Source organism: Candida orthopsilosis (assembly GCF_000315875.1).
Source record: "Candida orthopsilosis Co 90-125, chromosome 4 draft sequence".
NCBI classification, from domain to species: domain Eukaryota; kingdom Fungi; phylum Ascomycota; class Pichiomycetes; order Serinales; family Debaryomycetaceae; genus Lodderomyces; species Lodderomyces orthopsilosis.
In genome coordinates, this window is record NC_018297.1 from 1,486,349 (window position 1) to 1,511,244 (window position 24,896).

At 37.4% G+C, this 24,896-nt stretch overlaps 9 protein-coding genes and 1 non-coding gene across 10 annotated transcripts; 5 read left to right on the forward strand and 5 right to left on the reverse strand. All coding sequences in view use genetic code 12, as the record gives it.

The window, feature by feature from the left end:
• Window positions 1-1,117: 1,117 nt before the first annotated feature.
• Window positions 1,118-8,599, reverse strand: CORT_0D07240 (Cas4 protein of RAM cell wall integrity signaling network; the record flags this gene model as incomplete). The annotated part of the gene is made up of 1 exon (XM_003869641.1): window positions 1,118-8,599. The coding sequence occupies one exon, from the start codon at window positions 8,597-8,599 to the stop codon at window positions 1,118-1,120; it is 7,482 nt and encodes a 2,493-aa protein (XP_003869690.1).
• Window positions 8,600-9,224: 625 nt separating this feature from the next.
• Window positions 9,225-12,374, forward strand: CORT_0D07250 (Met18 protein; the record flags this gene model as incomplete). Its single annotated transcript, XM_003869642.1, has 1 exon — window positions 9,225-12,374. One exon carries the CDS (start codon window positions 9,225-9,227, stop codon window positions 12,372-12,374), a length of 3,150 nt encoding a protein of 1,049 aa, XP_003869691.1.
• Window positions 12,375-12,426: 52 nt separating this feature from the next.
• Window positions 12,427-13,053, reverse strand: CORT_0D07260 (hypothetical protein; the record flags this gene model as incomplete). The annotated part of the gene is made up of 1 exon (XM_003869643.1): window positions 12,427-13,053. One exon carries the CDS (start codon window positions 13,051-13,053, stop codon window positions 12,427-12,429), a length of 627 nt encoding a protein of 208 aa, XP_003869692.1.
• A 1,693-nt stretch (window positions 13,054-14,746) lies between these two features.
• On the forward strand, window positions 14,747-15,136 carry CORT_0D07270 (hypothetical protein; the record flags this gene model as incomplete). The annotated part of the gene is made up of 1 exon (XM_003869644.1): window positions 14,747-15,136. The coding sequence occupies one exon, from the start codon at window positions 14,747-14,749 to the stop codon at window positions 15,134-15,136; it is 390 nt and encodes a 129-aa protein (XP_003869693.1).
• A 1,533-nt stretch (window positions 15,137-16,669) lies between these two features.
• CORT_0D07280 (hypothetical protein) lies at window positions 16,670-17,425 on the forward strand (the record flags this gene model as incomplete). The annotated part of the gene is made up of 1 exon (XM_003869645.1): window positions 16,670-17,425. One exon carries the CDS (start codon window positions 16,670-16,672, stop codon window positions 17,423-17,425), a length of 756 nt encoding a protein of 251 aa, XP_003869694.1.
• A 36-nt stretch (window positions 17,426-17,461) lies between these two features.
• CORT_0D07290 (Pet191 protein) lies at window positions 17,462-17,894 on the reverse strand (the record flags this gene model as incomplete). Its single annotated transcript, XM_003869646.1, has 2 exons — window positions 17,462-17,825; window positions 17,884-17,894. The coding sequence occupies 2 exons, from the start codon at window positions 17,892-17,894 to the stop codon at window positions 17,462-17,464; spliced, it is 375 nt and encodes a 124-aa protein (XP_003869695.1).
• Window positions 17,895-18,035: 141 nt separating this feature from the next.
• Window positions 18,036-22,268, forward strand: CORT_0D07300 (Rav1 protein; the record flags this gene model as incomplete). Its single annotated transcript, XM_003869647.1, has 1 exon — window positions 18,036-22,268. The coding sequence occupies one exon, from the start codon at window positions 18,036-18,038 to the stop codon at window positions 22,266-22,268; it is 4,233 nt and encodes a 1,410-aa protein (XP_003869696.1).
• Window positions 22,269-22,318: 50 nt separating this feature from the next.
• Window positions 22,319-22,909, reverse strand: CORT_0D07310 (hypothetical protein; the record flags this gene model as incomplete). The annotated part of the gene is made up of 1 exon (XM_003869648.1): window positions 22,319-22,909. One exon carries the CDS (start codon window positions 22,907-22,909, stop codon window positions 22,319-22,321), a length of 591 nt encoding a protein of 196 aa, XP_003869697.1.
• A 375-nt stretch (window positions 22,910-23,284) lies between these two features.
• CORT_0D07320 (hypothetical protein) lies at window positions 23,285-24,151 on the forward strand (the record flags this gene model as incomplete). Its single annotated transcript, XM_003869649.1, has 1 exon — window positions 23,285-24,151. The coding sequence occupies one exon, from the start codon at window positions 23,285-23,287 to the stop codon at window positions 24,149-24,151; it is 867 nt and encodes a 288-aa protein (XP_003869698.1).
• Window positions 24,152-24,398: 247 nt separating this feature from the next.
• CORT_0_Arg(CCT)_67 lies at window positions 24,399-24,471 on the reverse strand. The gene has a single exon. It is a non-coding gene (tRNA).
• Window positions 24,472-24,896: the final 425 nt, after the last annotated feature.

Below are 24,896 nucleotides of genomic sequence, written 5' to 3' on the forward strand. Positions count from 1 at the left end.
GCTTTAGGCTCTATGCTCTATTGTACCTCTCTCCAATTGGCTTCTCTGGAAACACCATTAGTACCACAACAACGTAAATTCCTTTCTTTTTTTGCCCATTTCGATTCAAAAGAGATAAAAATATTAACAAAACTTCAAGATAACTGAACAAATACAACAAAATCCAAAACGTATATTGAATGAGTTTATGTTTTGAGGCCCTTCTTTAATCTCTGAGAAGTAATGCTAGCTTTGGAACTTGGGCCGTATGTTATAGCTATACGCCTCTATGGAAGTGGAAATTGGAGTCAACCAAAGTCTTAAAAGATGTCAGTTGATTTGAAACAAATCTCGAAGATTCAATTGATCCGTTTTGTGCTAAAATAATGATTTTAAACCCAAAAGCAATACGACTCCGTTTACGAAAACAATTCTGAGTTCAGAAAAATCAAATCCTCATAGGAATTACCGATGAAAATATCTGTGACAAATTGAAAAACCTCTCTTTAATTGTAGTTAGTGGAACAAATTATCCCAAATATCCACCTATATCTCTCCACTAGCCCTGGAAACCTAATAAAAAGCTCAGGCATCGTCACAAAATGATGTCTATATAGAGAAAGGTCCCTTTAATAAAACGCTGCACGCTGTGTTCTTTTTATACAAAAAAACATAATGCGTCGGTATAAAAAAAAAAGGGCCTGTGCTGCAAAACTCTTCTCTTAGTGGATTTCTCCACCGGGAGAATAGAAAGAAAAAAGCACGGACACGAGGTGTCGGGAAACCTAACTCCCCACTGTTGGCGTCCAAACCCTCTACACAGTTGGATCACGCTGAAAAAGAATCAGCTTTCACTGCAAATGCGCTGAGGGAGGGGTGGTTTTGTTTCACCTAGCTCCCAAACGATGGCGCCTCCAACAAGGATAATTCGAATATAAAAAACAACCTGTTGGAGCCAGTCATGAAAAGGCATCTAGAAGATAGAAAGTCATCTTCCAGAGCGCGTATCACACTTCTGGTCACTCGTAAAACTGGCTCTGGAGAGAAGAAAAGAAAAGAAAAAAAAGTATAAAGGAGACCAAGGGGGTTATTGGAGATAATCGTCTAATTTTGATCAATTGTTCTATACAAAGTTCCCTCATTGTCCCATTCTCTTTCGTGACCTCTTCCCAAGTAACCCATCTAATCTCGTACTATCGGGTGACATGGCCTGTTGCGTCACATCACTCCCATTGAATGAGTTTTTACCGGTCATGAGTGATGCGGACGAAGGTGTATGGGGACTCATATCAGCACCAATTGTCGGTGTCAAGCTTTCCCTCGTCTTTGCCATTGTCCTGTTTCTAAATGGAATGTAGGAACGTCTTGACGGTGCTGGTGATGCATGTTGTTCATTTTCTCCAATATAGTCCAACAAGTTATTTCTTGAGTTTGTTGTTAATGTTTTGTTCAATATGGCAGATACTTTCTTGTCGTATGTGTTTGGAGCACTTTCAATAGGTGAGGCCCTATTGATAGGTCTTGCTTCAATTGGTGAGCTAATGGTTTTCCTCTTTGACATTTTATCTGTATTGAAAAAACTGTCGAAGTCGTCGAGTGCTGCCCACATATTACTTAAAGTGGTTTCATCAACGCTGACTGATACTGCATCTCCATTATCATGTATACTAGGGCTATAGTAATCCTCCATATGGAATTGAATCTCCTCGTTATTCTCTTGTTCATCAACAACAGTTGTTGCTGCAACACAAGTTGAAAACACCGCGTGAACATTATTACGAGTGCTAGCCGCAGTGACAGCGGGCATCGGTATAGACCATCCACTTTCTTCGGGAATACCAAACAAGGTTGCCGTATTTTCATACTCCTTTTTAACAGTGGTGTTACCAAGACTCATTCGTAAGATATCTCTGTCCATTATTGACCCCGAAATTACATCGGTTTCGTCTAACACTTCCAATGCTGGTTCAGCAAAGTCGGTGAGAAGCAAACGCAACAATGGAGAAATCAAATCAGCACCAAGTCCAATAAACTCCTCCTTTTTGAAATCAATGTACGAGATGATTGCCTTGAGGAAAACTAGTAATTCCTTCCTGAAGAATTCAGTTGGATTTGATAACATTTTCAATAATGAAATGAGAATCATCACTTCATACTCGGGAAAGTATAAATGTCTCATCGTGGTTACTATCTGAACCACAAAGTCTTTCTTTGAACGAAATTTGTTCTTACCCAATGATGTCAAAATCTTAGCTAGTGATGGTTTATTTTCGGCAAGTTGGGCAATTGCGGTAGCTGTCTTTTCAATCAGAGGGGTTATGGTCTTTGTCTCCAACGCATTAAGGAAAATGGGCATATTGGAAATCAATGCTGTAATCACTCTAGAATCACCCATTCCAACGATCTCAGAGTCCTTTAACGACAACAATTTACCGATAAAGGTTAGTGTAGGCTCCCAAGAAGCTGACGATCTCAACCCAACAGTGACAATCTGTTGCAACCCTTCAAATTTGCCTTCCCATTTAGGTGGAAACGTTGAAATAAGACAGTTGATGGTGTCAGTGGCATTTAAATCAATTTTAGAAATAAACTTGTTCATGGTTGACAACACTTCAATAAATTCCTGCTCATGTATTGTGCTCAAACAAGCAACACTTGACCAGAAATGTTGTGGAAAATCAATCAACATTTGAGAATCCAACTCAGCGGCAATTGCATTCAAAGTCATTAATATCTGCATAGCAAAGCCTTGTATGTCGGAAGACTCATCAGATATAGTATTGGACAAACGGTGAAACATTGCTTTCAAGATACTCAAATCAAGGAAGGATATAAGAACTCTGAATATTTGAAACGATCGACAGGCACTGTGTCTTACAGCACATGTGGTACCCCACGTCAATGCAATTCTACTCCAATCGTCTTGCAAGGTGGGAATCTTGGAAAACACTTGAAGAACATTTCTCACTAACGAAATCATATTATTTGGCGTTCGGGCCCCCTTTTTGTCATTGTTTAGGTCATCATAAACCCACAAGCTCCTAATATGGTCTTTATTCCTGATATGGGATATCACTTCACCTGCTCGGAAATCATTAAAAGCCAAGGTATGAATCAAGCGGATCAAAAGTTTACCTGCTTGCTCTCTAACCAACACAAGATAATGATCCAACAATGTGAATGATATATGTAACAACAATGGCAATTTCTCAATCAAAATGGGACACTTTTCCACCAAGTCAACTAAAAAGATGACCGAAATCTGGCCAAGTGAGAATGCAGCATCCTTTTCGCTATAATCAAGCACTTCCGATAGATCTGACACATACGGATACGTGCTTGGTATCTCTATTGGTTTTGCAGCAGGTGGGATCATCATTTTTGGTTGTAAATTGCCAATCAACTTGCGCAAGGCGTAGAGCTTATCGGGATGGGCAGCAGCTATATAATCAATCACCTGTCTTGCCTTGTCAACGAGAAATGCGTTGCGGTGCTCGAGGCATATATTGAGAATGTATTCGAAAATAATATCAAAATTTCCCTTGCAAAGAGCTATCCACATCGCTTCAATCTCCAGCGATTCAAATTCATACTTTATTGATATTTCGAGTAGGTTGTTTAATATCATAGCAAACAGAGGGTCGCCATCGATTAGTTTGACCCTCTCTAAAAAGGTGGTCATTATGATAGCTATATTCTCCCTCGACGCAACAAGATTGTAAAATTGCGCCATATAGGAGATACGGGTGTATAATCGTTCTTCATCACATTCACTGACAACTCTTGCAATATCTCCAAGCACCTTCCTTCTCCCAATGAAGCTATCTCCGTAAACTGCTTCAACAAATTGATCCAAATTGGCACCACCAATCCTCTTCTGGAGCTCAGTCAAAAGCTTAAACGCTGATTGTCTCACTTTAATGTCAGCATTACCACATAAAAAGCAGACCAAAACAAACAACTCATCCAGCACGACGTCCAGTTTATCCTTAGACAAGAAGGCATCAACATAGGTGCAAAAATAAAACGGCATCGACTTCAGGTCGGTACAACATTGCTTAATCACTTCCATCACTACATCAACATGATTGTAATTATTTTGAAGTAAATTCTCCAATGCCGATTTACCAATCTCTTGTACTTTATCTTCAGCCTCTAGCAATGCATGTATCCAATTCAACAATACAGGAATATCAAATGATACAAATGCCACCCCTGCTCCTGGTATATCAAGTTCTTGAGTGATTTTACCCAGACATAAAATCGCCATACAACTCAATGCAGATTGTTCGAGTCTCTTTCTCTCAAATTCCAAAAGAGCGATTGCAGAAGGCGAATCTTTTCGTTCATTAATCTTTCGGGTGATGACATTGTACCGCTCTTCAGTTATTCCACTTGATTCTCCGTGGCCGCACCATTCTTTAAGGTAATTGAAACATGACATTCTCGCTTCAAAAGGTAGCCACAAATCCAACTTGTCTCCCTGTAGCGCCAAGAACACGTTTTCCAAAAATTCACAAAAGTACCGACGCAATCGTTGGAAGTCGATGTCAACTTGAACCGTGCTCAAGGTGAGAAAAGATTTGACGTTCTTAACGATTGAAATCAAGTCAGCAACAATTGAATTATCTCCATAAATCTCGTCGTTGCATTTATACTTGTCAGTCACATTCATCAATATATGAATTACTTCGATCCTAAATCGATCATCGGCAAAATTCCTCTGCTTGACATTTGTGTTCCATTCTTGAACCACCAGGGGCACATTTTCCAAAAACGTTTTGAATATATTGACGTTTATATGACTCAATCCCACAATAACTGCCTCTCTCACCATCATTTGATGAGATTTAAGCAATGGCAAAACCATACGAAAAATCGACTTGGCACTGGTGATTTTCTGATGCTGGATGAACATTTGTAATGATCTTTTCCTCCCATGAGTTGGTTGCGTGGGGAAGGATATTTTCTGCTCATTTGTGGTCGTTAAGGTAATACAAGCAAATACCAAGTACAATTTCCATTGATTTACCAACACTTCAGGGGGCACTGTTGATGACAGTTTTGATGAAAATAATGACGAAGTGTTTGATTTATAGTTTTCGGAAAACTCTAACACCAATTCATGCATTTGTACCAAGCTGACACAAACAATATCACGACACATTGCTACCGGCATAGGACACTTGACAAATAGAATTTCAAGAATTTTCGGGTATATTCGAAACCACATAGTGGAGTCGATTCCATAATCAGATTCAGCAACTTTAATCAATATATTTTTATCATTCTTAAGGCGAACCAATCGTTGACGTTCGGGGAGACTTAATTCCTTCTTGAACGGTTTAATGATATCGTGGAATTCGATTCCCTCTAGGATATGGATAATCCTAGTGCCAACATCAGCAGCAAATTTTGAGGAGCTTCGTGAATGGTGCTTTGGATCCAGTTTGGGATCCGGCTTGAGTTCCAGCTCTTCCCTGTCAGTTAGGTTATATATCGCTTGATCAAATTTATCAACAATACGCAACACCTTAATACCATAGGATCTGACTTGAGGATCTTGCGAACAAAGAAAAAATAACCCATTACCTTCTATGCTCTCCACCAGGTTGATTATAGTCTTCCATTCCAACTCGTTCCCTGTATTCAGTTTGGGCATATCTTGCTTATGATTTATTTGATACAAATCATTCAATACATCTTTGTTCATCAACTCATCATCTTGAGCCAATGGATTCTCCACAGATTCAGTCTCCATTTCAAACAGTTGAAACCAAGTATCAAGCAATTCGGTATATAGTTTTAAAAGGTAGATAAATGTTGGTGAGTTTAGATAGTTGGAGTCATATACCGAGCTTGTCTTTTCTGACAATTGAAATGCAAATTTGGCAAATACATTCAACAAAGTAGTGGGGTTTTTCCTCATGGATAACGATTTCAATGCACGCACCGAAGCATCCAGTACTTTTCTACTTGAATGAACTGCATTTCGGGTCAATAGTTCTACCACTTGTTTGAGCGGTACACCACTGGCACATTGTGTTTCGCCTTGTATTGGTACTATAGTATATGGAATTGCATCAATCAAATCAGAAAACAACTCCAAATGTGCATCTTTGGATATCTTGGTCAACGACTCATTGCTAAAAAATCCAAATGACGACAGTGATTTAGCCGATCCGGAATCTACCAAAGTGATACCATAATGATGATCGAGCAACTTCAAAAGCGTTCCAAATGAACGACTAAACTCATCATGAAAAGCTACATTTGTGCTGTTTTTGGCAACAAATTGAAATGGTGAGCTTCTCCCTAACTCTTCATTCTCTATTCCAGGAAATGCCGGTTTATCTTTCCGCTCAAATTCTTTCAACACTTTGATATACGATCTAACCACCAACATGAGTTTTTCCGTTTGGAGATGCTCCAATGACTGACTGAATCCCTCACGTAATAACCGAAGCAAAATATTTTCAAGGGTATAGTTGAGATGATTGTACCCAATAATTTGTATCATTTGTGCTAAAGCACCAATAAGATCATGATCAGGAGTAAGCCATTGCTTTTTACCCAAAGATACAGGGTTAAATAATATCAATTTGAAAAACTCATCCAATTTCTTGATTGTTGAGTTGAGTGAGTCAGGAACACGATTGAAATAAACCCACAATAATCGACTAATATACACCACAAATGCCGTCTTTTCATGAACATCAATTTTCGGCTTCAATTTGAATACATTTTGTTCAATTATGGCATACCATTTTGCTGAAAATAGCTCCCTTCGAGACACTGACAATGTTGCTGTAACCACATTCATCAAGTGAGACCAGCCACTGCCAAAGTTAGATGTTTGTGGGTTCAAGATATTGGACATGTTGGTGGATGTGCTTGACTCGGGTAGTTTCCTCCACATGTCAATCGCTTTATTGTAAATCTTTTCAATACCTTCATTCCATCCCGGGTCATTTGCCTCAGCGGTTAAGTTATTGGCCAAGGGGAGGACCAAGTTTGATATAGAGTCACAATAGGCATAGAGCACCGCCTCGTTCGTAGTTCTATCAAAAAACTTGGCGAGTATTTGAATAAACTCTTTGCTATCCTCGAAAAGCTCAGGTGGGTAGTGATTCAATTTTAGGTACTTCATACCAGAAATGAGTAGATATAACCTCGCCTCATCTTCATGATTGATCTTTTGTGGGAGCTTTTCCAAATCGAAAACAAATCGATCACTGACACTAAGGAATCTTTTTTCCGACATCAACCCTAGTAATTGAGCAAATAAGGTCCAATTTGCAGCTCTTATGATGGACTGGCTAGTGCTGGCAGGGTCAGTTGTCTTTAGCTGACTGTAAACAATTTCCTCTAACTTATCCCCTAGATCTTCACCCATTACTTCAGTTGGTGTTTGCTTGACAACCTCCATAAGCACCCTGCATAGAATATAAATGGAAACCAAGGACTTTTTCTCTGCATTTATGGCTGTTTGCTTGATTACATCAACTTGTGAATCCACCACTTGCTTTTTTTTCATCCACTCTGGGTCCGACGATAATGTTGAAACTGACGATTGATTACGACGATGAGTTTTCGATTTGCTTCTCATTAGACTGAGCGATCGCTTAGGTTTTGGCGGAGGTACCACTATATTCTCCTCTGGTAACGCCTTTCTAGCATGAACCAAGACTTTTTCCACTTCTTGTGCTGCGTGGGAAGCAACTTCACTCTTTGATTTTCTCCAAAACATAACACTATCAATCACAGGTTTAGGTTTCCTCCTGGCAATGTAACCTAAGGATTCAACTATTTTATCAAATTGTGGGTCAGCTCCCTCGGCAAAAATATTAAACAATGAAGTTTCATCAGTCATTGAGTAGTCAAGAAACACATTCAATTTTCTTTCTGCATAACGCACAAATTGCGTGAAGATGATATGTAGGGTGTATTCAGCTGGAGTTTTGAAATCAGTGGCTAGATTCTTCCGCGAGAGCCCTCCATTTTCGTTCATTGTGAGAACGTTTTGCAATGAGGCTGATGATAATGGTGCCGGTAGTTGTGGTGAAGGTTCGGTGTGATCGTGTTGTGGCATTATCGACATTGGAGACGCTAGCAGTTGATTCAAAGATAATTGAGTGTTTTTCGATTTAAGGGCGAATTTTGGGGTCTCTATGGGCCCAACTTGGTCACTAGCTTCAAATGAATGTAGGTCTGCTGAATCAATCTGATAATGGCCATTTACAGGTGGTTCTTGTAGTTTGAATGTAGTCTTGTGTTCATTAAGATTATTCGGTAAAATCGACAAACCAGTTGCCAAGGTTGGGGTTTCGCTGTGACCATAGTCAACATGTTGAGAGCTGATATTCTGGTCACTGCCAAATGATAATCCTGAATGATTTTTAAAGTTTAAACTATCTATTTCGAAACCGTCTAAACTGCTGTTAATCTCTTGCATATCTGGCTCTTGATCGATTGACCTGGCGTTGTTACCTGTCAAAGAGTTGGAGGATGCTATTGATCGTGCATATGCATTGTTCATCTGCTCCGTCTCCTGATCGGTGGTACCATCCTGTTCTAGTTTTGGGATATAAATAGAATCCAAATCAGGTATTTCAATCATTGAATAAAGCTACTGTCAAACATGCAATCTGATTGAAGAATTGTAGGTGTTCTCTTAGTTGAAGAAAATGTGATCTGATATTGGTTTGTTTATGATGGGTAGTTCGATGAATAGAGTAAGTTGTTTGTTAACTGTGTTTTGATTTAAAAGATTTTCTCACTTAATTTGAATCCGAAATCTTTTTGTATGGAGAACACTATTAAAGATCATAAGACCACACTACATCGCACAACTTCTTAACAGCATTTATCATACTTCATGAGGGCAATATAGAGAATACGTTAGTGTGGATATACCATGTTAAGAGTTCTTTATTTGTAGAAGCAATTGTCAAGTACAGAGTATTTCAAGTGCAGCAATTTCTGTGTCAGATGATACACAAACCTCCTATAAAGGAATACAACATCTGGCTACGTCTTAAGATACATAGTCAATCTCAACATGAGATTGTATCCATTGTGATGCTACGGGCTTAGATTGTTTTACAACACTTGTCGGTTAAGCCACCCTACTGAATAATCCTCAAAACGCAAAATCGGCATAACGCAATGGCGCGCGATGACGAAACTGGGAGAAAAATTTCATATCTGTTGATGAATTGAAGGAGCTCAGACACATCCCAAATATGTCTGCACCAGCTGAAACTCATAACATACCAGTGTTAATAAGCCAATATGTTGCTGCTGTTGGTAACAACAATGACGATGTGTCACAAAATTACGTTTCAGAAATTGTTGACCTATTTACCGCTAATCAACTCACATTACTTCAATTTGTTCAACATCTAGGACCTACTTTGACTTCAGATAATGAGGTAATGAGAAGTCGTGGAATGCAATTCTTGAGCTCAGTATTGGGCAGATTGCCTGTGGGGCACCTTTCAAGACAAGATGTGGGAGTAATGATTGATTTTCTAATGAATAAATTTGATGATAAATTGAGTTTAATCCATGCATTAAATGGGATAAACACCTTGATTAATTGCAAACATTATGCTGCCAGTTTTAATACTGAAAAATTATTAAACAAGCTTCTAAATGGATACGAACCAAGAAAGAATTTGGCTAAAGTTCGATATGAAGCATTTCAAATTATGAACAGCTTATTCGACAACAACAAGACATTTACTACCACCTCTGTGGCTGATTTATACGTCAAGACATTTATTCATATTGCATCAGGAGAAAAAGATCCTCGAAATTTGTTACAATCGTTCAAATTAAACAAGTGTATCAATGAAGAGTTTGAATTTAATGATTCTGAGTTACATAAGGAGTTTATTGCCGATTTATTTGATGTTTGCTTTTGTTACTTCCCCATTTCATTCACTCCACCTGCGAATGATCCGTACAAGATAACTGCAGAAGAGCTAAAATTGCAATTGAGACAAGTTATTGCATCACAATCTAGATTTGCCTCTGAATCGATACCAAGCTTAGTGGAGAAACTAGCATCTACCAACCCAGTCATACGCAATGATACATTAAAGACAATTGCATTATGTGTGGGGAGTTACACAGTTGATACAATCACGGCGCATTGGCTTTCTTTATGGAATGCATTAAAGTTTGAAATTTTGCATAATGATTGTGCACAATTTGAGCCAACTATGGAAAGCATAATACCTGCAGATTATACATCAATTGATGATAATGATGAAGTTAAAGTATTGTTCTCGACATTGATCATATTGGAAACAATGGTGAAGAAGGTGCTGCAGCCAGAAACTATGTTGCAAACCGTGGTTGATGAATTAGGACCAAATTTGCAAAAGGATAAAGCCAAACCATCCGTAATAATCTTAGCATCCTTGGCAAGCACCTCCACAGAAAATTACAACTTTGTCATCGATTACATGTTTGTATCCAGTGTATGGGGGAAACACTTTAATGTGGAAGGTGATGACAAAGCAGAGGAGGATTCGGATACTGATATGGACAAAAATGACGATATCACATTAAATATTGCAAAGCAACGTGATTTAGTTGACAATTTAGGTTTCATCTTGATTGCTCATCCACCGAATCAAACCGATTTGATAAATTACAAAGATCATTTACTTATTTTCTTGTGTCAAATATTATCAAACTCATCCAACTTGGAAAAGACGTTGAGGTGCAAAGTTGTTCAACAATTGAGCAAGTTGATGACATTGTCTAGCTTTTTGACGCCTACTAATGTGCAATTGATTTTACAAATTTTCAAAACCGTAATTGAGGAAAACATAGCCACTGGTAAAAAGGATATTATTGTTGATGAAATTGTCACTAATTTGTCGTCCATCATGGAAAAAGAGCCGTTGTTTACTTCGACCATCATTGACGAAATCATAAACCCGATCGTGACGAAAGAGGACCCTGAAACCAATTTCAAGTATGTGCTTGATATCATTCGACAATTGACAATAAACCATCAAATTTTAGAAGTTGTATCGATTAGAATCATGAATAAGGATAATTTCACTGTGGACTCGTTACAAGTTGTTGTTGAATTTTTCATATCCTTGTTTAATAAAGTTGAAACTATTCAACCGTTTTTAACTAATTCATGGTATAAGAAGTTCATCCCTAACTTGATGAATTTGTTATTCAGATTAGTTCCTGAAGAAAGTAGTCCCAGCGCTTTGGCATTATTGGAAGTTAGTGGAGATTTAATCCGTGTCATTATTCGATTCATCGATGCGAATAAACACCAATCTATATTGGATGAAGTATATCAAATATTCTGCACTGATGTGGAATCGAAGTTCGTATTTCAATATCTGGGTAACTTGTTATTTCATCCAAGTGCTTACATGACTATTTACAACAAGATCATCTCAGCAATTGACAAATCATGCAAATTGGAAGACGTCAATGAGTCAGTGTCTGCAGTAGCCACAATCTTGTCCAATCTCAAAGATAAGTATCTGCGAGTTCAATATTTACAACATCTTTGTCTTCTTGTCAACAAGTTTGGTCCAGTGGATTTCTCACCCGAATTGACTTTCACAAATTTGAATCAATTTGAAATATATGTATGGACATTGAAAGCCAACTTGTTAAAGATTGAGCCCAGTGGAATAAAATCATTGATTGCATTACTCGAGAAGTTTCAATCTCCAACTACTTCGTTACCTCATAAACAATTGATAATAAGTGCGTTGCCGTTACTTGTAATTGACTTGAAATTGTTTATAAACACTCCAGCTGCATTATCATCGAGGAAAATTATATCCAATGTGAACAATCTTAATGTGAAATTATTGTATAAACAACAAGTGTTTGAGCGGATGTTGCCTTATTTGCTCAAGGGAGAGGAGCGTGATGGTGATGATTCAATGTTGAATATCCAAGCATTAGCATTGATCTTGCCTCATATTCCTCAGAAAATCTTGGTGCCACATTTGCCTACATTTATGCCATTCATCATCACCGCATTAACCACAACTACCAACTCAAATGAATCAAAAACGAATACACAATTGATTTATAAATCAGGGTTGAATATATTGGAAATCATCTTGGAAGAAAATGCCACAATTATTCAACTGAAATTATCAACAATTGTACCTAACTTAATCAAACTAGCTACAGGCACCAGTATTGGTGACAGTGAAGTTCGAAAGCAGGCTTTGGTCAATTTGATTCTTGTGTTTACTAAATTCGATCAAGATGTAGCTGAAAAGTACAAGAAGTCCGTGTTGAAACAATTGGAGTTGTGTTTGGATGATAAGAGACGAAATGTAAGGAAATTAGCTATTGATTTAAGACAAATCCTATACGAAATGAGATAGAGCTAGTTCTCTTATATAATTGATAAAATACATAAATGTATAAAATATGTGATTATTCCGTATCTGATTCGGATTCATTTTCATCGACTGGAGCCAATCCTGGAGTCAATCCGGGCACAGAAATCAACCCACGTTGAACCTTGTCGTCAAAATCAATAAACTCCTGCTTCGATACACCGTCAGCATCACCCTTACTGCTTCTAGGAACCACTAATCTCTTTCTTAATCTCAGTTTCAGTTTCGGTTGTAAATCAGTCAACAATTGCAGTTTGACCATATCCAATTCGGACTCGACTTCAAAATCATCAATATGAGACAAGTTCTTGACTTGATTCGTATTTTTACGCACAAGTTTCCTAATGTATGCTTTATCGGCATCTGTTTGTTGTGATGGATCTTTAGATAAAATATGATTATATTTGATAAACTTTTGGAATTTCTTATCTTCAATTTCCTTCTTTTTCACCTTTTGTAGCTTTCTTTTCTTTTGCGATTTGGCCTTACTTGTCGTAGAGTGTGTTGGGTGGAGCTGGTTGGTTAAAATCTGCGTTGATGAAAGTTTTGCATTGTCTTTGGTAGTGGAAGATGATGTTGTTGGTTGGGTATGTAGTATATCTGCAAATAGTTTATTTACTGTTAGTTCAGCTTGGTGTTTGGATGCTTTTGAAGTGAAGGACATCGTGTGGATCCATGTGTATCTTGGATCTATGCTTTATGAACTAGGTTCAAAGAGATGAGATGAGGTAGAAATTTCAATGTCAGTTTTTTATGTCGTCGAATGTAACATTTTTGCGACATTGGATTCATCTGACAATAGTCACGTGTCGCTTTTATATTTCACATGAATAAAAAGGAACTGACAAATATATCTAAATTTAACTTTAAATTTGCAATTGAAGCATTGCTGTCTGCTTATAGCTCGGATATTCGATTCCATGTGGTTTGCAGTGCCTTGAGGAGCAGGAGAATGTGTCAGTTTCAGTATTCGCAATCTCACACGATGACAACCATAAAGAGGAGCTAAGATAATAATCGAGAAAAGGTTATTCTTAACACCGAACAACGCAAATTTTTGTTTGCATGTGGTTTTATCTCACCTAGGCAGAAATTGCACGTCTCATACGTAATGGACCATCATCTTTATAGATGTGACTTTTTTGCAGCAAATGCAATTGTTTAGTTGCTTTTGTATATGTCTTTCAGCTTTGTGACACTTTTGTCTCGGGTTTGGTCTTTTGAAATGTGGGGGAAGGGCGGATCTTGGTTGGGTTTTCTAGATCCAGACCTCCCTCTGTTAAAGATGATACAGTCATAGGGAATGTCTTGGTTGTGGATGGAACCACTGTCGTGAGAGAGACAGTTCCTAACTAGTTCAAAAAGGATTATTGACTGAAACTAAATGTACAGCGTGGATAGCATATGATAATACATTTCATGCCAGGCTATTGTTTTGACTAGCCACACAAGACACAACCTTGATGGCAGATACCAAGTGAGACTTTATGAGACTATGGGGTAAAACAAAGACGAAGAGAATAGGAGGGAAACTAGTTGTCAAAGTCCGAGGCCAATGTTACCAACAATAGAATACATGAACCAAGTGGAGTTCACTTTTTCAAATATACATCGGTTAATAGAAACAGAGACACAGGAACAAAACTCCGTACAAAATTCCTTTGTGAATAGCTCCGTATCTTGTGCAAATGAAAAAGCGGAAGATTAAAGGTAGTCCTGTATATAAACTAGATAAACCGTTTTGAAACCGAGGGTTGGAAAAATGAGTTGAATTTCCTAATCGGGAAGGAGAGTGGTTAGTAACATCCATACTGCAATAACTAAGAGCTACACAGAAAAACACTTCAGTTAAAACAACAGTATGTACAGAAAAAAAAGCTTAACACAATAGATAGCAAGCATATGAAATTATGAGGTGTACTTATTAAAGGTGTTTGAAGCTAGTACTATGTAGTCTATATCAGAAAGTGATGATCCTTTGACAGAGGAACTTACCTCTAGTGCAAGACTATTTGTGAGCTATAGAGCACTGAAATGTATAGCGTGCAGTGTTATTTGACATGTGAAAAAAAATACAGTGTGGTAGTGTGTTTGTGTTAATGCCGGTGTATTATTACTATTGTTGCGTCACAGGAGGGGGAAAAGAAATATATATGATTGGTCCTGCATATAAGATATGTTCCCTCCACAATTCCTAAAAAAAATCATCACCATTATACAATATTTCAATCAATCAATTGTGCTATAAATTGATCAACAAATTCCCCAAATTTTTTCAATTCCTTTTCCTCTTCTTCTTCTCTCATCGAAGTTCTTTACTTTACTTTTATACTACAAACACATATATTATATTCACAATGGCCGTCGAAGCTGAAGGATTTAACGCTAGCCCATACTTTAAGCAAATTGAAGAAGGTCTTTCCAACGCTGACCTTTCTAAAGCTGCTATCAAATCAGTCAATGCTGTTATTGTCATCACTTTGAAGAGCAAGGAAGGTAAGGACCAATCATGGGTCTTGGACTTGAAAAAGGAAGGTAGCATCAAGAAGGTTGATGGTGCTCCACCAAAGGGAGATGTTGAATTACTCTTGAAGGATGTTGATTTCGTCAAATTGGCTGAAGGTAAGGCTAACGGTCAAAAATTGTTTATGAACGGTAAGTTGAAGGTTAAGGGTAACTTGATGAAGGCCACTGCTATTGAAACTGTTTTCAAGCAATTGGACCCAAGACCAAAATCCAAGTTGTAAATGGGAGAGCTTCACTTATTGCTATCACTACTACATTACTACATAGTTTTAAATTGATGAAGTTATTTAAGTAAAAATATGCTTTAGTTGTAGTCCCTGTTTGATCGTTGTGATTTCAAGGTTTCTTACGCGTACATATATTATCGGAGCCAATTCATTGAAGGTTAAATTTACTTTTTCGGTGGATCTCTCCATCATTAATCTATAATCAACTGTTGGCTCAACTTGCTGTAAATTCACGATAGCATCGATCTGACAATGGCTGCAAATTTACTCTGTTCGGTGGAGTTTAACGTTCTTTGAAGTTTCCACTCATAGTGAAACCCTATAAAGAGAAAGTCAATTCGTTAATCCTGGTGTGGTATCTGTGCTTCATATCAGTGCCAAAATTATTTTGCAACAAGCAAGTCAAGAACAATAATTTTGTTGTATAAACAAATGAGAACTACATGGCGACGGTGTTACTTCTGTGGTTGTTATATGATATGTCGAATAGAGCACACTCTGTTTATCACCTCATGTTCATCCTGTTGTAGAACAAGAGGGAGAAAGTAGAATATCTATACATCGATGCATGAACCTTCATAAAGGACATTGAATGCCAGTAGCTTAAATTGCCTCATAAATAAAGGTACAAAAAACTATGCTCTTGTTTTCTCAAATCAGCGCCGTAAGTTCTTTAGTTGGCCGGTATATTGCTGTATCATTTGTAAGTTCAATTGAAACTGTACCTGACTAAATTCATGTTGAATCCACAAAACAATATCTTGTGTATTTGGCATCTACCGATAGTCGGGGAGGTGCAGTTTTCTTGTATTGTTCCCTTAAATATCATTCAGGGTGGTAGGAGATCCGACAAGGCAATTTTGGTTCAAATGCATAAGCCTCTGTACTTGATTGTTTGAACTGCAACTGCCAACTTTCAGCAAGGTATCTATCTGTCATGAAACTTTCTCTTTAAAGTTATTTTGAATATCAGATACTTTGAAAGGTCGTGTTTCCTACTTTCTCTCTCAATTTTTGAGTTCATTTCAATTTGCTCTATCCATTGGTTAGGGAGAAACCTCGATTCTCGTATAAATATTGTTGGTGAGAGTATTTTTGTTGGAGCTTTTTGACTTCTGCCTATAAACGTTGATTTCTACTTGCGGATGTTGAAACCAACGCAGTTAATATGTTTAACCCGTACCTTCAGTTTAAATTTATATTTACGTATGGAAGCAATGGCACTGTTAATTATTGTGAGAACGTAAAACAGCAGAGTAGGTTTTCCTAGTCTATCCTATGCCTCTTGTGTATATATGCCCTGTACTCTTTAAAGTTGTTTTTCAAGTCGGATCTCGTGTTGTCTTCTTTAAAACGTTACAAACTATTGGCTTAGAACAGCTCAGTGTAGTTTTGTCTGTCTATAATTCTACATCACCATGTGGGTTTGTATTGAATATCTTTCTTGAACTCTGACTGCGAAATCAAATCGGTCCACAAAAGAAATTTCACTCCTCAAAACAATATTTCAGCAAACTGCCAATCACCATGTCTACCAACAATGTCGAAGAGTCAATGTCTATGTTTTTTGATGATGAGTTTAACCCATCCACATATATTGATAAGTTAGTCACTTCAGTTACGCAACAGAACTCAACGACTTCAACAACTCCATCAACCTATTCCAAACAGTCGCTAACAAAATTATCACATACGATTAATCAGTTGATCACCCACTTTGACTATTATGTCAGTGATATAGCTAATAATAGTCTACATGAGAAACTCGAAATGTTGGACAAATCAAGTACATTGATTCATACTTCTAATGCTAGTGAAGAACAAGGCGGTACATCGAGATTACAATATCATTTGAATATCCTTGATAATTCGATTATATCATTACAGTCGGAACTTACAGAGATTAACAACACCATCGAGTTAAATGAGAGTATCAACAATGAAGCAGTGCAGACCTTGATTCAATTGAAGTTAGTCAAGAATAATCTAATAACCGTGATTGATGTATTGGAAACAATGAATAACTCATTATCAAAAGTAAATGAGAATAAACTGACCTACACAGTAGATGAATTTCAACTGATTCTTGATGAACTATTGGGTAGTATAAAGCAGCAGTTGAGCAGTACTGGAGACAATTCTGTACTCCTAGCTCATATTGCAAAATTGATCAATTTGCAAAATGTGTTTCTCAATTTAAACAACTTCAATCCAGTGTATAAGAGATTCATTACCAAGTTGATTACAGAACGAGATACATATTTGAAGCGTTTAAATACATGAGAGCTATATACATGTCCAATTTAAGTCCCTTTTGGTTTAACTACCTTCTAACCTGGCCTTTTCTTTCTCTTCTTGTAACTGCTGTTGTTTCGACAAGTTCCTATTCATTACTTCCAACTTTCTAATCTCTTCCTCGGGGTTGAAATTACCCGATGATAATTTGTCATATTGTTCATTAAATTTACCTGTCGATAATGGAGCATTACCCTTCATTCGTTTCCTCATATCAAAAGCGCCTCGTTTACAGTCCATAAATGCTCTGAAATTAGCTTTACATAGTTCGGGTAAGTCCTTCTTGAGATCGGGATCAGTGAGACATTCCTTGGGTGTATGTCTTTGTATTAGAACACATGGTGACCGTTGCAAGCATATAGCTAATGCTATTTTCTGATCCTTACAACTAAAAGAAAGTTAGTATGTCTGAAGTTGTCCTATAGTGGTGCTTGATTCTTACCTACCTTCCTCCCATTGTAAGGTGACGCTGTGTATCTGGCGGTTATCGATGATGATATGATGATGATGATGGTGTGATATTTAAATTTTTCGGTTAACTTAATTGACTGAGACTCCGATACTTGAATATACCAAACATTTCTTGCACTCTACCCCTATGACTATCACATTTATCCCAGGTGAGGTCAATAAAAGTTCATGTTCAGTAGTACAATCCAATTGGAAGAACCATCACATTATTGCCTACGGGTCAGGTAACAATTTGATCATAACTACAGCCACTATTCAGCCAACCAATAAGCGCCCCAACCCATACAATATCGATAAAGACTTACAAACTATATATCTTGCAAAAGACCCCACAGCCATTGATATCAATCACAAGAATGGTGTTATTGCTGTTGCATATGATGACAAACTTATCATTTACAGACCCATGAATGAATACATGGCCATACCGAAATGGACATTAGCAATTGAATTTACTGTTGATACCGATGTCACGTCTCTTGAATGGGCTTGTGAAGAGGATGAATTGGTGATTGGTGGGAAGCAAAGTCTATATTTGTATCATGTGGCTGAACAATATGGTGAATTTAAACTTCTACAGCGATGGAGCTCAACACAACCTGGTGCTGTATCGAATATATGTATAAGTCCCAATGCAAAGCTCATAATGACTACAAGTGGTCCATATGACCGACTAGTTAAAGTATGGACGAGAATGAACTATGGTGACGAAAATTCTCAATTTGAAGTGTCATATTTAGTCCACCCACCAGGTTCGCACGTGGTTGATTTCCATTGGCGCAGGAAATCAAGTAAAAAGAGTGAAAAAGTACTAGATGGATCCATGGCTCACATTAGAAAGATGAGGGGGTATGTTAATCTTAATAATGACGACAGTGAAGTGATCTACACCTGGACTTCAGATTATCAGTTTAAAGCGTGGGCGTCGTATGAATCAAACGGACATAATCATATAAGCAATTGGGCGAATTTGGATCTAACTAGTTGCTTTAAAGGAGATGGCATTAGAGCTGTTCTCATTATTGAAAATATATACCTTCAAAACAGCTTGATACCATTGTTGAAGAGCTCTACATCTAATCTATTTGATGGACTCAACTTGCATGATATTGATTTATTGTATGTCATTTCAAATTCAGGGACAGCTAGGATATATGCCGTGACTAATATAACACAAACACCACCCACAAACATCAAATTTATCCCCATTGGTGAGGAATTGGATCTTGAGTTTGGAAGAAACGAGTTCCCTCATTTGGATGTACGCTGTGAACATGACTTGTCTGTGGAGTATATTGAGTCAAATGAGTTTGTAACGACGCATTTGAAGCCCGTATTGATAAAGGGTTTATCGCGATTGAATAATGATGAGCGAGTAAAGTACCTTTCATTTTTACTTCATGATCGAGTGAAAAACACAGTCCGGTTTGAAGTTATTGATTTTAATAGACTTTTGAAATCGGGATCCTTGGGTATCACATTGGTGAATAAATATCAGGGGCATGTTAAATCTATCAGAAAGCTAATCCGATCAAATTCGCTTTATTCCTCAAAGAATGTTGTGTTATCTATTTCCAATTTCGCTAAGCATAATTATATTTGGGAACCAATGATTATTGAAGAGAACGGATTGAATATTATGTCCATTACCAAGCGATTCAGAGTGGAATTGTCAGGTGATGGAAACAGTATATGGGACGCGGCAATTATAAACGATATTGAACCACCCATTGGCTACAAACGACGTCATGTGGTTGTTGTGGTTGAAAAATTGGGCAAATTGAGTCTTTGGGATTGTAATGGTTCGATAAATGATGATCAGCCGGCTACAAAGATTGATGTTGTTGATTGTGAAGAGAGACAACCTAGGGCATTTGTTTTGACCGAGTATCCTGGAAATACTCAATATAAGAAGCAATATTGCATTATAGCCGTGTTTGAAAAAGATTTGATCAAGGCATGGAATTTGGTGCTTACATATCATGATGACAAAATTGATGCTATTAAACTTCAAAGTCAACAGATTGCTAATTTACCTCAAGATGAGGATATTTACCAAATTACGCGCGTTGATGCGTTTTTAAATGATAATAGCAAGAGCTTGATTGCCGTTATTGATAAGGAAGGTTTACTAAAAAGTTACACCTTGGATTACGATACAGATCAGCTTTCATGGGTCACAATGTGCAGCATCCCCACCAATGTAAAAAACCCAGGGAAGATAAACGGGTCCACAGTAATTAACAAATTTGCTGTCGTTGATGAATACAAGCGTTGTTTATCGATCTGGGATACAACTCAAGGGGTATTAGAATACGAAGAGACATTTGCTTCGAAAAATGGACCAGTTACAGACCTAGATTGGACTTTTATTAACGCTGCGTCCAATGAAAACTCGACGACAAATGCCATCTTGTCGGTGGGATTTGGAAGATTTGTGTTGCTATACACGCAATTGCGGTACGACTACACAAACAAAATACCAACGTATGCCACCATCAAAAAAATTGACGTTTCTGATTATACTTCACATGAGATTGGCGACCTGATTTGGCTTGATAAAGGATATTTGGTGATTGGGTGTGGGAATCAATTCTTTATTGATGATCGATGGATTAAATTGGGTTCTAGTACTATTGACTCAACAATACGACAATTTATGAGTGGGTATGTTGACAAGCCTCAGGAGGAGAAGCGCGATAAGGAGAATATAGTGTATGATATTTCACAATTGGTTAGAGTTTTGAATGGTCCGTTGCCAATATATCATCCACAGTTCCTCATTCAAGCATTGTTTATGAGTCAAATTATACCCGTACAGAATATCTTGGTGAAATTGTTTCAAGCTTTGAGACAGGGGCAGGCAATTGAGTGGGACTTAGGGATTGATTTTGTTCATGAGATTGAAAAACATTTAGAGCCAACCAGTAATGGGAAAATTCAACCGTTACAGCGACGAATGTCGCAAACTTTCAACTTGGATGTGTTCACAAAGTTTAATGATGAATTGGCCGATTTGCTTCTGGATAAATTAATGAAAGTATCCCTTCCATTAATGACACGACATCAGCAAAGTACTTTGTTATCAGTTGTTGCCATAGTCAAGGAATTGAATAAATATTCAATGACTTTGGATGAAAATGGAATAAGATTCATGATTGGATTTAAATTGTTTCAATTGGCAACGAAGCAAAAACGTCTTTCAATGAGAGATATAAACTGGGCTCTACATTCAGATAATAAGGAAGTATTGTTGAATTCGGTGGAGACGTATTACAAAAATCGATTGACTTGGGAAAATGTTCAACAAACGGGGTTGGCGTACTGGGTCAAGACAGATCGATTGATCAAACTAGTTGAGTCGGTGGCCAGGAATGAGTTTGGTGAATCCCGTGATCCTTCAGGCTTAGTGTCATTGCTTTATTTGGCGTTGCGGAAAAAGCAAATCTTGATTGGATTATGGCGTATTGTCAATCATGAAGAGAAAACCAAGATGTTGAAATTTATGAATAACGACTTTACTAGTCCGAGATGGAAATCAGCCGCTTTGAAAAATGCCTTTGTTCTACTTGGTAAACACAGATACATGGATGCTGCATATTTCTTTTTGTTAGCTGATAAACCATATGATTGTTGTAGTACATTGGCCACCAAAGTTGAAGATATTTCATTAGCTATAGCGGTGGCAAAGGTATACTTTGGAGTACAGAATATCGGTAAAGAGTCAAATGATTGTTTAGTTCAAGTTATGGAGAAATTCGTTTTGCCTCATGCGATCCAGAATGGTGATCGTTGGAGTACAAGTTGGGTATTTTGGCAGATGAATGATAAACAAATGGCGATTCAATCATTGATCAAATCGCCATTACAAATGATTGAACAAAGTGGCGATAGGTTTAAAGAGTTGCGTGATGTTGCTGTGTCATCAAAGGGACAAAGTTTTCTTCGCGATGATCCGGTACTTGTTTTGTTATTTAATGATTTGAGACATCGTAAAGTGGATTATCTTAAGGGGTCATTGAATATCTCCCTGCAACAGGAGTTTGATTTTGTTGTTCGAGTAGCAATGATTTATACTAGAATGGGTTGTGAGTACCTTGCTTTACTACTTTTGAGAAGTTGGACATTTGTTCAAGGGCAGAAGTACATTGGACAGGCCAATGGTGTTGAGAATGGAGCTAAAGTTGAAAATGGATTTGCTCAAGAGAATGGAAACGCGGCGCCAAACTTACTTAATTCATATGCTGACGCACAACCTTCCCCTTCGTCACCTACTCATACATCCTTCAAGAATAAGGCTCCACCACCAGCACAAGCATTTGAGGAACCAGACATGAGTTCATTCAATTTTGGATTCTAGAGAAAAACACTGAAACACTGAAACAAAGTTTTGTGTATATGTAGCTTTATTTAGAATACATTATTTGCTGATTGTAATAAATTCCAAATTGGTCCAGCCAATTTCTCCCATGGTTCCAAGATTGTCAATACAACACCAACTATAAAAAACATCCACATTCGTGAAACCAACATTCCCATAACAATATGAAAAATTGAAGTATTAAAAATAGCAAGTATAATATGTACAGTCTCTTGCATGATTTCCCAGTATGCATCGTCTACATGAACACCACGTAAATGAGCCATGCCCATTATAAGTTTTTTTACTGGTGCTGATAGAATCAACTTTGTTGTAAGGGTATCCCATTGCCATATGTACTTATTAACAACATAGATCAAGTCGTAGTGATGGAAAACTTGTCGAAAAAGTAGTTCAGGATCACCAAATTGAGCATCTAGTAGTACTTCACATTGATGTGGTTTAACTTGACAAAACTGTTTTGATAGGAGTATAACTCGAAAGTTGGTTTGAATGTATGTGAATAGATCTGGGGTTAGGAATGTTATGAGATACATTGAGAGTGTGATTGGAAGGATAAAGTAGATGAGTATTTTGACGAGGGTGAGTGTGTCTTGGTTGGGTTGGGGTATCCTTGGCATTGTGGGAATTGGTTGTAGTTGGGTGTAATTTTATTGACTTTTGTTGATCGGGTATAAAGTTAAAACTCGGGTTTCGGAATTTGAATTTTTGTTGATCAGTTGAATGTCGTCATTGACCTATTTTTTTCTCTTCACAGGGTCTAAAATAGGTGGGGTAAGGGATACATACAAAGCCGATTGAGACGAAATTACTAGATGGGTCAGCTACTCGGGTAAGAAAATGTGGCTGGTTTGATATGTAGGTGTCATTTTTTAGTCCATGTAGTTTCATTGGAATACAAATGGGCTGTTCTCATTCAATTTGCACCCAAATAACTTTTTTCATAACTCATTTTAACAATTTGATATGATAAAAATCAAATTCACTACCATCCTATGATTATACCACTACTTTACCTTTTTCACCTATGCATAGCTTTCGAGTTGTTGCCGCCAGAACCACCAATTGGCTTCATGGAACTGCTACCACCAATAACTGACTTGGATCAAGATGCACCGAATTTATCGAATATAACCTACTTTACCCTATCCAACTACCTGCAAGTCACACCCCAATACCTCAAATCACTTCTATATGACAACCCTAAAACAATAATCTACATTACTGAGACAAATACAACGATTATACCTATTGATGAAGTACTTTTGCACAACAATCCATTAAATCTTTCAACATTAACCTACCTTGAAGTTAAGCATCGGTTTAGGAAAAGCGTAAGGTTTAATTACATCCCTGTATCTCCGTGTATATCCAGCCACACATTCCACCTAGACCCACCATTAATGGGAATTGCATGGACTCATCGAGTGGCGATTTCATTACGATATACGTCAACATTTGGTGAGTCAATTAGTGGGAGCACGGGATCGCCTTATTTTTTCAATACAACTACATTTGGACTCACATTGGGTGAAAAATTACGATTGAAGTATGGTAAAGAACGATCATGGGATTCATTTGTTGCTTGTTATTCAACGGAATCAGCAGCGAGAATATTCGGGTACGTTCCTTTACAAATGATTGATTCACAACTTAGAGTTATCAGATTTAGTTTGGTTGAGGGGCAGTTGGAGTGGGAACGTCAATGGTTTCGCCATCCACCCCGCGTGGTTATTGATAAACTGCAACTGGTGAAAATGGTTTGTGATGTTGGTAGTAGAGAGCACTTGAAATGTGATAGTAGAAGTGGGAGTATAAGGGATCCATTTGGTAATGAAATGATGTGGGAGAATGTATATTAGAGATAAATGCAGTTGTATTTGATTTTCAAATGAATATCCATAACTCAATATTTTTTATTTTTGGTTGCGAATTTACACCAAAAAAACAGCAAAGTAAAAAAAAAATCAAACAAGACTGTGTTTCTATGAACTCTTCACTTCTATAAACCATTACTTTTTATGTGTATTCTAGGGGCCACTTGATAGTTGATATAAGTGTGTTTGGAAGAAAAACCTAAAAAAATAAAAAACTTTTACAATTCTCTAGAACCCTACCCGGGACTCGAACCCGGAGTCTTCTGCTTAGGAGGCAGATGCCTTAACCGTTTGGCCAGCAGGGCTATATTCCAAATCGGGAGGGGCGTAGATTATACATATGAGAGTAAATTTAATCATGTTTTAACTTTTCAAATGTTGATAATTTTAAACGTAGATGAGCTAAATAGAGTTATAGGGTGAGTGTATAAAATCTTTTTTGAAATTTGCTACTTGATTTGTTTAGAAAAAGAAATTATGAAACAATTTTACAATGAAATGGATGAGTCTTTTTTGAATAAACGTTGATTTTACAATTTTGTTTTATTTTGTAGCAAAAATCGTTAGCTGCAAACACAGTTGGATAAAAATATTGTTTTAATTTCATAGGCATAGCCCCAATGAACTACTTAGACCTAGTTAACTACCCTTACCCTTATACAGTGTTTTTGTTGTTATTTCATATCAATACGACATAATTATTGATACCACAAAAAACCCAATTTTATTA